Here is a 12371-nt window from a genome sequence, read left to right as displayed (position 1 = left end):
ATTACCTTTAGAATCTACTATCCTCTATAATCAAGAAAATGGCTTAACTGATTCTTCTCAGTCACTCTGGCCACTTTTAAATCAGTTTCCCAAAGGGCAATGAAAAGGATTTTTTAAAAACATAGGTCTAATAAAAACAGGTATTTTTTCCCCCTCCTTTGCTGAAGAACAAAACAAAACACTGAAAATGCTCAAAATCTTACCATTGCACTTAGTATGGATTAAATATTTGGATTATATCCTGCAAATGTCTGCATGATTTGACACTTCCTGACTTTCCACCCATGTCTCACTCAACAGGCCTCATCACTGACTTCAGCTTCACAGGATTTCTTTGTTTCTGAAAGGAACCAAACACATGACTGTCTCTGACCTATCCTGGGTGCTTTCTATAATGTCTGATGTGATGTCTTCTCTTTCTAACCTTGTCCTTCTCCATAGATTCTTCACTGGGCTTCCCTTCCTTTATTCTCCTGGTCAAGCTTCAAGTTCATTTCTACAGAAAGCATGATGGGCACTTTAACAGCCTAGAAACCCACATCCCTTTGGGGAAATCTCCCACTGAGATTCCATTCCCATGAGAGCATACTCTCTTCCCTCAGGTCATCTTCCGCAGGTCATCTTCCCAAAGCCAAGGAGCAGTGCCTTGGGCTTGACTGGTATTCTCTCTCCAGCCTCTGACTCCTTAGCTAGTGATAAGGATATGGGGCCAGCTCTTTACCATATCAAAGTGGCTGTGGTGATGTGCAAATCAAAGCGTTCATGATATATTTTCTATTTCCTAGTCCATTTTTTTTTTATTCTCATCTATATTCTGTCTCTTCTTCTAGCTACCTTTAGACATTAACTACTATGTCTTTCTAAACTATGTCTTTCTAATACATTCCATTTTTGCTTAAATTTGACAGAATTTATTTTTGATTGTCTACAGGCAAGAACACCAACTGATGCAGATGCCTTCACTTTTCAACCTGCCTCAGTGTAAATTCACAGCCTAAATTTTCTCTCATAGAATGCTCCCCTTGAGTTATTTAGAACTGTATATTTGTGTGACCATTCGTATATTACTACCTTAGTATCGCCTAATCTCCCTGATGGCAAGGACAAAAGATATGTTGTTCTACACTCCATCTGTACAGTGCCTGTCCAAAGTATCCACAGTGCCCGATTCACTGTAGACAGTTAAATCACCACTTGCTAATGTCACTTAAATAATCATCTGGGCTTGCGAAGTTAATTCTCTTTACTACATTGAGGAAGAAGATGCAAGGTTAATTTCATTAGCTTCCAGATTACATATTCAGAGAATACATCATCAGAATGCTGGATTCAGGAATTCTTGCCACCATACGTACTATGCTCACATTATCACATATTACTTCGGAGAAATAGCTGCCAACAGAAAAAAAGAAGATCATCAGTGGACAAAAGGAAAGTAGGTATATTCATTGTTAATGATACTAAATTGGAGTCTGAAAAGGATGTACATATTCTTTTAAAATCAATTGGTCCTTTTATCACACTCTTAGATTTGGTTTTGAATAACTGCATATAGATCAGGCAAAGTTACACTGATTATTGTTCACAGGAATACCAATCCCAACCTGTGATATATCACTGCCAGAATTCTCAGTATCTCTGACTTGATAGATTATCTGGCTTGATAGGCCGGCCCGTGGCTCACTCGGTAGAGTGCGGTGCTGATAACACCAAGGCCACGGGTGATACTCACTCTACTCCAAGTAGACACCATAAGATAAGCCATGCTTCCCTCCCCTCCAGGTGACTGGACGTGTTGGGGCATAGCCTTGTCAACCATTCTCACTCTGTATTAAGGAGGTGCCACCTGTACCTCGATACTCACTCTACTCCAAGTAGACACCATAAGATAAGCCATGCTTCCCTCCCCTCCAGGTGACTGGAGGTGTTGGGGCATAGCCTTGTCAACCATTCTCACTCTGTATTAAGGAGGTGCCACCTGTACCTTCTCCACTAGGAGCCTAGAAACTGTGGGGTTAGAGCTCTGTTGACCATCTCTGCTTTACACTAACCCAAGAAAAAGTGATACCTATTCTCCTCCCTACCTGGCCCTGCAGACATTGTGAGATGGTGCCCTGATGACTATCTCCTCCCCTGTGCTAAGGTGAGCAGAAGTAGTACACCTTCCTCTCTCTACCCAGCACTGCAGAAACAAGTAATAGCTGAAAACTTACCAAATTTGGTAAATCTAAAGATTCAAAAAGTTGATCAAATCCAAACAGGTTAAACTCAAATAAATTCACATCAGACATATCATAACCCAATTTCTGAAAACTAAAAAGAAATAAAATAACTTGAAATCAGCCAGAGAAAAATGACACATCATCTATAGAGGAACAAAGATTGGATTGACAATGGATTTCTCAGACACCAGAGAAGCCAGATGGAAATGGGATAACATTTCAAATGCTGAAAGAATGAAAGTTAATAAACTAATTGAAAGACAAAGATTGAAAAGACCCCAAATAGAGTTCTGGTCAAGATGACAGAATAGACAGTCCCCAGCATCACTCTCTCCCACAAGTCAACCAATTTACTACTATAAAAATGTAACATCAGCCAAGCTGGGGCTGCTGGAGCACAGGGGAAGAGGAAGAGAGAACTACGGAGTTCATGAAGGTGGGGGAAACCATGATGAGAGAAAGAAAAAACTGCTCTGAGCGTTTCAGGCCATGGCTGCTTTAATGCTGGAGCTGCTGAGCACATGGAGCAGGAGCTGGCAGAAGCCACAGCTGTGCATTTCAGATGGAGTTTCTTGGAGGCGGCAGGGGAGAAGAGGACCTAGGTGGCCCCCAGGACAGCAAGACCACTAACAGGGTTCCTGTGGACCCACACGGGAGCAAGGAGCCAGAACTACTGCAAGAGGGGAGCCATTCAGAGGCCAGTGAATCAACGCAAGGGACCGGCGCTGGCCCTGTCCCATGGGAAGTGTTTGGAGCATGGGTGGTGGAGAAGACAGGCCCACTGGGAGAACACTGGGACACAGCAAGGACAGCTGATCTGCGCCCCAATCAGCACAGGACCACTCAGAGGAGACTGGTTGGGAATGCAGAATTGCATGGGGTGCAATTTGATGAAAAAACTCAGGCCCAGATCAGAGTTTCTACACAACCCAGGTGCACCCTGTCTCTGGATAGCCAGAAGTACCTATAAAGTCAACCATTAAACCCTGAGCTGCATAAAAAGTCTTCCCTTGGGAAACAGCAGCAAAGCAGCAAGTTAGCTCAACCACACAGCTCAAGTACTGATTCCCACAGGAAGTTCCCCCATTTTAGAAGTAAGCAAAGGACAAAATATTAGTTCTGGCCCAGGCACACCATCAGTGCCCTGGGCCCACCATGGGACATGAAGTATGGAACCAGGGACAGGACCCCAGCCCACAACCACTCATACTGACAGTGCCATGGAGCCCACCCGGGGACCCGAGGCATGGAGAAGGGGACCAGACCCCCCTGCCACAACCAGGCACACTGCACCTTTTAAATAATCCACGGGACATGAAGTATGGAACCAGGGACAGGACCCCAGCCCACAACCACTCATACTGACAGTGCCATGGAGCCCACCCGGGGACCCGAGGTATGGAGAAGGGGACCAGACCCCCCTGCCACAACCAGGCACACTGCACCTTTTAAATAATCCATGTCTCAATGAGAGAAAGGGAAATTAAAACATATACGAAACTAATGAAAATGAAAATGAATCAAAATATGTGAGTTGCAGCAAAGGCAGTGTTTAGTGGGGAATTTAGAGTATCAAATATTTATATGCAAAAACAAAAGAGGTCTCAAATCGATAACCTAAGCCTCCACCTTAAGATACTAGAAAAGTAGTATCTTTTGACTGCTGTAGCACTGACCAGACCAGCTGCACATAGGATCTCTGCCCATGCCCAGTATGCATGGGACCTCCACCCATGATGTCTCAACAGCCAGCCTGGCTACCTGCACCCCCCATCATAGTCCTGTGCAGTGTGGCTGCTGCCACCATAACCATCTCACCAGTCGGACTGGCTGGGCGGGGGACCCCCTGCCTCCTCCTGCAGAGTGGTGGCCATCACCAGTGGCTGCTGCACCAGCCAGATCAGCTGCGTTCAGGACACCTGCCCAAGCTGCCTCACCAGCCAGCCAGGTTATACATGGACCCCCTCACCATAGTTGGATGCAGTAAGGCTGCCGCTGCCATAGCTATCACACCAGTAGGACTGGCTGGGTGTGGGACACCCCACCAATGCTGAAGCAGTAGCCAGCCCAGTTGGGTGCAGGAACCCCTGCCACCGCCTGTAGTGCACTCCCACAGCCTCCATGCCACTGCTGCACCAGTCAGGCCAGCCACATGTGGGATCCCTGCTCATACCACTGTACCAGCCACCTTAGTTGTGCATGGGACCCCCTGAAAATGCTGAAGAAGTAGCCAGCCCAGCTGGGTATGGGATACTTGTACTGCTGCTCCCACCACTGCTGCCACCCACAGCCACACACATTGCTACCACTGCCACTTCACCAGTCAGACAGGCCATGGGCCAGACCCAATGCCACCACCATGCATCGACACAAGAAGGTTCACAAATGGGGCCAACAGAAAGAGGTAATCCAGTGCAGACCCATGCCCCAGTGGCCCAACCCACAGGGGAAATTATACCCCATGTGCACACTGAGCATGATTGCCTTGACCCAGGGAGAGAGACATGCAGAGAATACAGAGAGTACAGAAATCTAGGATAGCCAAATAGTGTACAGAAGAAAATTCCCAGTCACCACCAACCCATTCCCTAAACAAGGGCAACAAGGATCCAGGAAAAGCCTTGTCCTATAGGAACCAAAAAAGAGAAACCTTGCCCAGGGTCACCCATTCAAGCCAAGGAGATCCAGTATACCTTGGCGAACCCATCAGTGTCATAGGGCACTAGCCAGGGAGCGACCAAGTCCACCTAGGATCACTCATCTCTGCCAACAAGTGACGAGGAACCTGTGCACTTCACCCAAGACCTCAAGAGCTCACCCACATACTCAACATCCCAACACAGTGTCACTAACCTCAGCAAGAAATCACTAACTGCCCCAGTGCCTACAACACAGAGTTACTCACACAGAACTTTGAAACTGAATATGGCAGAAGTACCCATATGGAGACTACACTACTGTGTCTTCCTGGAACCAATATTAGAACACCCTACTCAATAGTCAATATAAAACACATCTACAGGAGGAAATCTCCCCGCTCAAAGCCCATTCCAGAGTAACAGAGGATGCAATTACTCTACAGGAGAACTAGAAGTCAACATAGACAGACTAGAAATATGAAAAAAATAAGGAAATATGACATCACCAAAGGAATACAATGATTCGCAAGTACCAGACCCCATAGAGCAGGAAACTCTTGAAATGTCTGAAAAGGAATTCTGACTAACACTCTTAAACAAACTCAATGAGATAAAAGAAGCTCAGTAAGACAACACAATGAAATGAGAAAAGCAATACAGGACTTAAAGGAAGAAATTTACAGAGATAAATACCATAAAAAAGAGTGTAGCAGAACTCCTGGAACTGACAGACTCATTCAATAAAATAAAAACTACAATTGAGTGTAAGCTGCAGGCTAGAACCAGAGGAAGAAAAAATTTCTGATCTTGAAGGCAGACTTTTGGAAAGAGCCCAAGCAGACAAAAAGAAAGAAAAAATACTTTTTTAAAAATGAAGAAAATCTAAGAGAGCTAGCAGACCACCTATAGTGCACAAACATTTGAATCATGAGTGTTCCAGAGCAGAAGGAGAAAGGAAAAGGCATTGAAAACATATTCAATAAAATAATAGTGGAAAACTTCCCAGGTGTTGGTAGAAATATAGACTTTTAGATCCAAGAGGCTCAAAGATCCCCAATGGCCAAAAATGTCCTCTCTGAGACAAATTGTCATCAAATTGTCAAAAGTCAAAGACAAAGAGAGAATCCTAAAAACAGTGAGAGAAAAGCATCAAGTCATCTATAAGGGAGTCCCAATCAGACTAACAGCAGACTTCTCAACAGAAACTCCACAGACCAGAAGAGATTGGGACAATATATTCAAAGTACTAAAAGAAGAAAAAAACCCCTTCCAGCCAAGAATACTATAGCCAGCAAGGCTATCCTTGGGTAAAGCAAAAGCAGTACTAAAAGGGAAGTTTATTGCAATAAATGCTTACATCAGAAGAATAGAAAGATTTCAAATAAGCAATCTAATGCTGCACCTCAAAGAACTAGAACAACAAGAACAATCCAATCCCAAAATTAGTAGACAGAAAGAAATAATTAAGATCAGAACAGAACTAAATGAAACAGAGACCCCAAAAAGATACAAAAGATCTCAAAATGGATTTTGAGAACATAAACAAAACAGACAAACCATTAGCAAGGCTAACTAAATTAAGAAGAGAGAAGACACAAATAAAAAAGTCAGAAATGAAAGAGGAAACATTATGACTGATACCACGGAAATACAAAGAATCATTAGAGACCACTATAAACAACTATACGCCAACAAATTTGAAAACCTGGAGGAAATGCACAAATTTCTGGACACGTACTAATTACTAAGACTGAACCACAAAGACATAGAAAGTTTGAACAGACCTATAACAAGCAACAAGATTAAAGCAGTAATCAGCAGTCTCCCAACAACAACAACAAAAGCCCAGGACTGGATGGCTTTACTGCTGAATTCTACCAAACATTTAAAGAAGAGTTAATACCAATTCTCTTCAAACTATTCCAAAAAATTGAAACAGAGGCCATTCCCCCAAACTCATTCTATGAGGCCAGCATCGCCCTGATACCAAAACCAGACAAAGATACAACAAAAAAAGAAAACTACAGGTCAATATTTTTGATGAACGTAGATGCAAAAATCCTCAACAAAATATTAGCAATCAGAATACAGCAGCACATCAAAAATATTATACACCTTTACCAAGTGGGATTCATCCTAGGGATGCAAGGATGGTTCAACATATGCAAGTCAACAAATGTGATACATCACATCAACCAAATCAAGGACAAAAACCATATGATTATCTCAATAGATGCAGAAAAAAGCATTTGACAAAATTCAACATCCCTTCATGATAAAGGCTCTCAGCAAATTAGGTGTAGAAGGAAAGTATCACAACTCAATAAAAGCTATATATGACAAACCCACTGCCAATATTATAAAGAATGGGGAACAGGAAGAAAACAAGGATGCCCACTACCACCATTCCTATTTAACATAGTATTGGAAGTACTAGCCAGAACAATCATGCAAGAGAAAGAAAGAAAGGGCATCCAGAAAAGATGAAGTCAAGCTGTCCCTGTTTGCAGATGACATGATCCTATATATAGAAAAACCTAAAGACTCTACCAAAAAATTCTTAGAGCTGATAAATGATTTCAGTAAAATTGAAGGATACAAAATTAACATGCAAAAATCAGTAACATTTAGGGCCGGCCCGGTGGCGCACTGGATAGTGCGCCGCTTGGGAAGCGCGGTGGCGCTCCCGTCCGAGGGTTCGGATCCCACATACAGACCGGCTCCCGCTCACTGGCTGAGCGAGGCGCAGGAGCAACGCCGAGGCTTGCAATCCCATTGCCGGTCCCCAGTCCGGTACGGGGGCACCACTGAGGGTTGCGATCCATTGCCGGACATGGAAAAAAGACAAAAGACAAAAAAAAAAAAAAAAAAAATCAGTAACATTTATATACGGCAATAACAAACTAGCAGAAAAAGACATCAAGAAAGCAAGCCCATTTACAATAGTCACCAAAAAAATGAAATACCTAGAAATCAATTTAACCAAGGAGATGAAAGATGTCTACAATGAGAACTAAATATCGCTGCTGAAAGAAATTAAAGAGGACACAAAAAGATGGAAAGACATTCCATGCTCTTGGATTGGAAGAATAACATTGTGAAAATGTCCATACTAACCAAAGCAATCTACAGGTTAATGTGGTCCTCATCAGAATACCAATGATATTCTTCATGGAAATAGAAAAAGCAATCCTAACATTCATATGGAGGAACAAAAGACCCTGAATAGCCAAAGCAATCCTGAGAAAAATAAATAAACAAACAAATAAATAAATAAAGCCAGAGGAATAACACTTACTGACCTCAAAGTATACTACAAAGCTATAGTAACCAAAACAGCATGGTACTGGCATAAAAACAGACACTCATACCAATGGAACAGAATAGAAAACCCGGAAATCAACCCACATACTTACAGCCAACTGATCTTTGACAAAGGCAACAAGTACATTGGAGAAAAAAGACGTCCTCTTCAATAAATGGTACTGGGAAAACTGGACATCCATATGTAGAAGAATGAAACTAGATCCGTACCTCTTGCCATATACCAAAATTAACTCAAAATGGATTAAGACTTAAATATAAGACATGAAACTATAAAACTTCTCGAAGAAAACACAGGGGAAACACTTTAGGATGTAGGACTGGGCAAAGACTTTATGAATAAGACCCCCAAAGCACAGGCAACAAAAGAAAAATTAAACAAATGGGATTATAGGGCCGGCCTGGTGGTGCACTGCTACAGTGCGCCACTTGGGAGTGCAGCGGCGCTCCCGCCGAGGGTTCGGATCCCACATACAGACCGGCCGCTCACTGGCTGAGCGAGGTGCGGGCGCAACACCGAGGGTTGCGATCCCGTTGCCAGTCCTGGTCCGGTACGGGCGCAACACTGAGGGTTGCGATCCGTTGCCGGTCACGAAAAAAGACAAAAAAAAGGAAAAAAACAAAAACAAAAAACCCCCCCAAAACCAAATGGGATTATATCAAACTAAAAGGTTTCTGCACAGGAAGAGAAACAATTAACAGAGTGAAAGGACAACCTACAAAATGGAAGAAAATATTTGCAAACTATGCATCCAACAAGGGATTAATATCCAGAATACAGAAAGAACTCAAACAACTTAATAGTAAGAAAACAAGTAACGTGATTAAAAAATGGGCAAAGAAGCTGAACAGGCATTTATCAAAGAAAGATATACAAATGGCCAACAGACACATGAAAAAATGCTCAACATCCTTCAGCATCAGGGAAATGCAAATTAAAATCATGTTGAGATATCATCTCACCCCAGTTAGACTGGCTATTATCAAAAAGACAGAATAACAAATGCTGGCCAGAATGCAGAGAAAGGGGAACCCTCCTCCACTGCTGGTGGGACTGTAAAGTAGCGCAGCCACTATAGAAAACAGTGTGGAGGTTCCTCAGACAACTACAGATAGAACTACCATACGATCCAGCAATTCCACTGCTTAGTATATATCCAAAGGAATGGAAATCATCATGTCAAAGGGATACCTGCACTCTCATGTTTATTGCAGCTCTATGTACAATGGCTGAGAGTTGGAACCAACTGAAATGCCCATCAACAGATGATTGGATAAGGAAAATGTTCTATATATACTCAATGGAATACTACTTGGCCATAAAAAAGAATGATATTCTGTCATTTGCAGCAACATTGATGAACTTAGAGAAAATTATATTAATTATTAAAATAAGCTAGGCACAGAAAGAGAAACACCACATGTCCTCATTCATAAGTGGGAGCTAAAAAAAGAAAGGAACAAAGAAAGAAAGATAGAAAAAAGAAGGAAAGAAATAATCACCACAATACATTGAACCTTCAATAAAAAAAAAAGAACAGAACTGTGGTTATTAGAGGTGGGATGGTGGGGAGGAGAGGCATTAGCAGGAATTTCTTTTGGCTAAGGGTCACAAAGATTGATTACATTTTGTAAAAATGAATATACCAATTATCCTGATTTGATCACCACATATTGAGCAGAGGTATTGATATTCAAATTTGTACTCCACAAATATGTATAATCAATTATGTTGCAATAAAAAAAAACTGTAAAAAATATATACTAGAAAAGAAAAAAATAAACCAAAGCAAATAAACAAACAAACAAACCAAAGCAGGCATAAGGAAGGAAATAGAAGATAAAGGCTGTCATAAATAAAATTGAGAAAAGCAAAATAGAGGAGAAATAAAAATCAAACCAAAAGCTGCTTTGTTGAAAAGGTAATTAAAATTGATAAACTTTTAGGGGCCAGCCGGGTGGCGCACTCGGTAGAGTGCGGCGCTTGGGAGCGCGGTGGCGCTCCCACCGAGGGTTCAGATCCCATATAGAGACCGGTCCGCTCACTGGTTGAGCGCGGTGCGGGCGCGACACCGAGGGTTGCGATCCCGTTGCCGGTCATGAAAAAAAGACAAAAAGGAAAAAAAAATTGATAAACTTTTAGACAGACTGACAAAGAAAACAAGAGAAGACACAAATTACCAATAAAGGAATGAAGGAGTTGATATCACTATAGATTCTGCAGACATTAAGAGGACTAAAAGAAACAAACCTACACACATAAGTTTGACAAGTTAAACAAAATGACTAGTTTCACAAATTATGAAAACTCATCCAGCATGAAATAAGTCCTCTGAATATTGCTGTAATGTTAAAGAATTTGTGGTTAAAAACTTACTAAAAAGGTGAGCTGTAGACCCAGCTGGTTCTATGGGAGAATTCTGTTAAACATTTAAAGAATAACACAAATTCTATACAATCTTTTCTAGAAGACAGAATAAGAGAGAACAATTCCCACTTATCTTATAGAATAAGTGGTATAGCATTATTACTGGTATAGCATTTTTCTAACACCAAAATGAGAAAAAGAGAATACAGGGCCAGCCCGTGGCTCACTCGGGAGAGTGTGGTGCTGATAACACCAAGGCCCCGGGTTCGGATCCCATATAGGGATGGCCGGTTCGCTCACTGGCTGAGCGTGGTGCTGACAACACCAAGTCAAGGGTTAAGATCCCCTTACCGGTCATCTTTAAAAAAAAAAAAAAAAAAAAAGAAAAGAAAAAGAGAATACAAAAAACGGAAACCACAGACCAATATCCTGCATTAACACAGAAGCAAAAATTATCAACAAAATATTAACCTATTGAATTCAGCAATATATAAAAATAGTAACAGAAAATGGCCAATTGTGGCTTATTCTAGGAATGTAAGACTGTTTCAATATTCAGAAATCAATCGGTATATTTAAGAAATAAATTAAAAGAACAATCCCATTCACAATAGCATTAAGAAAAAAACAACCTTAGGAATAAATTTAACCAAGGAACTGAAAGATCTGTATACTGAAAACTGTAAAACACTGATGAAAGAAATGGAAGAAGACATAAATAAATGGAAAGATATCCTATCCTCATGGACTGAAAGAATTAATATTTTAATAGTAACAGCTTCAATCTCTTTTATTGTTATTGGTCTGTTCAGATTTTCTACATCGTCTTGACTCAGTTTTGGTAGCTTGTGTGTGTCCAGAAATTTATCCATTTACTCCAGATTTTCAAATTTGTTGGCATATAGTTGTTTATAGTAGTCTCGAATGATTCCTTGTATTTCAGAGGTATCAGTTCTATTATCACCTTTTTCATTTCTAATTTTTGTTATTTGGGTCTTCTCTCTTCTTTTTTTAGTTAGCTGTGCTAATGGTTTGTCAATTTTATTTATCTTTTCAAAAAGCCAACTTTTTGATTCAATGATCTTTTGTATTGTTTTTTGGGTTTCAATTTCATTAAGTTCTGCTCTGATCTTAATGATTTCTTTCCGTCTGCTAACTTTGGGTTTGGATTGTTCTTGTTTTTCTAGTTCTTTAAAGTATTAGGTTGTTCACTTGCCATCTTTCCATTCTTCTGAAGTGAGCATTTAATGTGATAAATTTCCCCCTTAGTACGGCTTTTGCAGTATCCCACAGGTTTTGGTATGATGTATCATTGTTTTCATTAGTTTCAAGAAAATTTTGGATTTCCTGTTTGATTTCTTCTTGGACTCATATGTCATTAAGTAGAATGCTGTTTAATTTCTATGTGTTTTTATGCTTTCCAGAATTTCATTTGTTATTTATTTCTAATTTTAATCCATTGTGGTCTGAGAAAACACATGGGATAATTCCAATTTTTTTGAATTTGTTGAGACTTGATTTGTGACCTTACATGTGATCTATCCTGGAGATTTGTTCAGAATTGATTTGTGACCTAATATGTGATCTATCCTGGAGAATGATCCATGTGCAGATGAGAAGAATGAATATTCTGAGGTTGTTGGATGGAATGTTCTGTAGATATCTGCCAAGTCCAATTGGTCTAGAGTATTGTTTAGATCTTGTGTTTCTCTGCTGATTCATTGCCTAGATGATCTGTCCAGTATTGATAGTGAGGCGTTCAGGTCCCCTGCTATTATGGTATTAGTGTCTATTTCCTTCTTTAGGTCAAATAGAGTT

The 12371-nt window shown here is 40.9% G+C and overlaps 1 protein-coding gene across 1 annotated transcript in view; it reads right to left on the bottom strand.

Moving 5' to 3' along the window:
* Window positions 1-1292: 1292 nt before the first annotated feature.
* Window positions 1293-12371, bottom strand: part of FBXW12 (F-box and WD repeat domain containing 12) — a 29748-nt gene continuing 18669 nt past the window's right edge. The window contains 1 exon segment of the mRNA XM_008574091.1: window positions 1293-1392. Coding sequence (XP_008572313.1) covers window positions 1293-1392 — 100 coding nt within the window.

The sequence above is a fragment of the Galeopterus variegatus genome, unplaced genomic scaffold, assembly GCF_000696425.1.
Source record: "Galeopterus variegatus unplaced genomic scaffold, G_variegatus-3.0.2 Scaffold996, whole genome shotgun sequence".
Lineage (NCBI taxonomy): Eukaryota > Metazoa > Chordata > Mammalia > Dermoptera > Cynocephalidae > Galeopterus > Galeopterus variegatus.
This window is presented reverse-complemented; position numbering and strand designations above follow the sequence as displayed.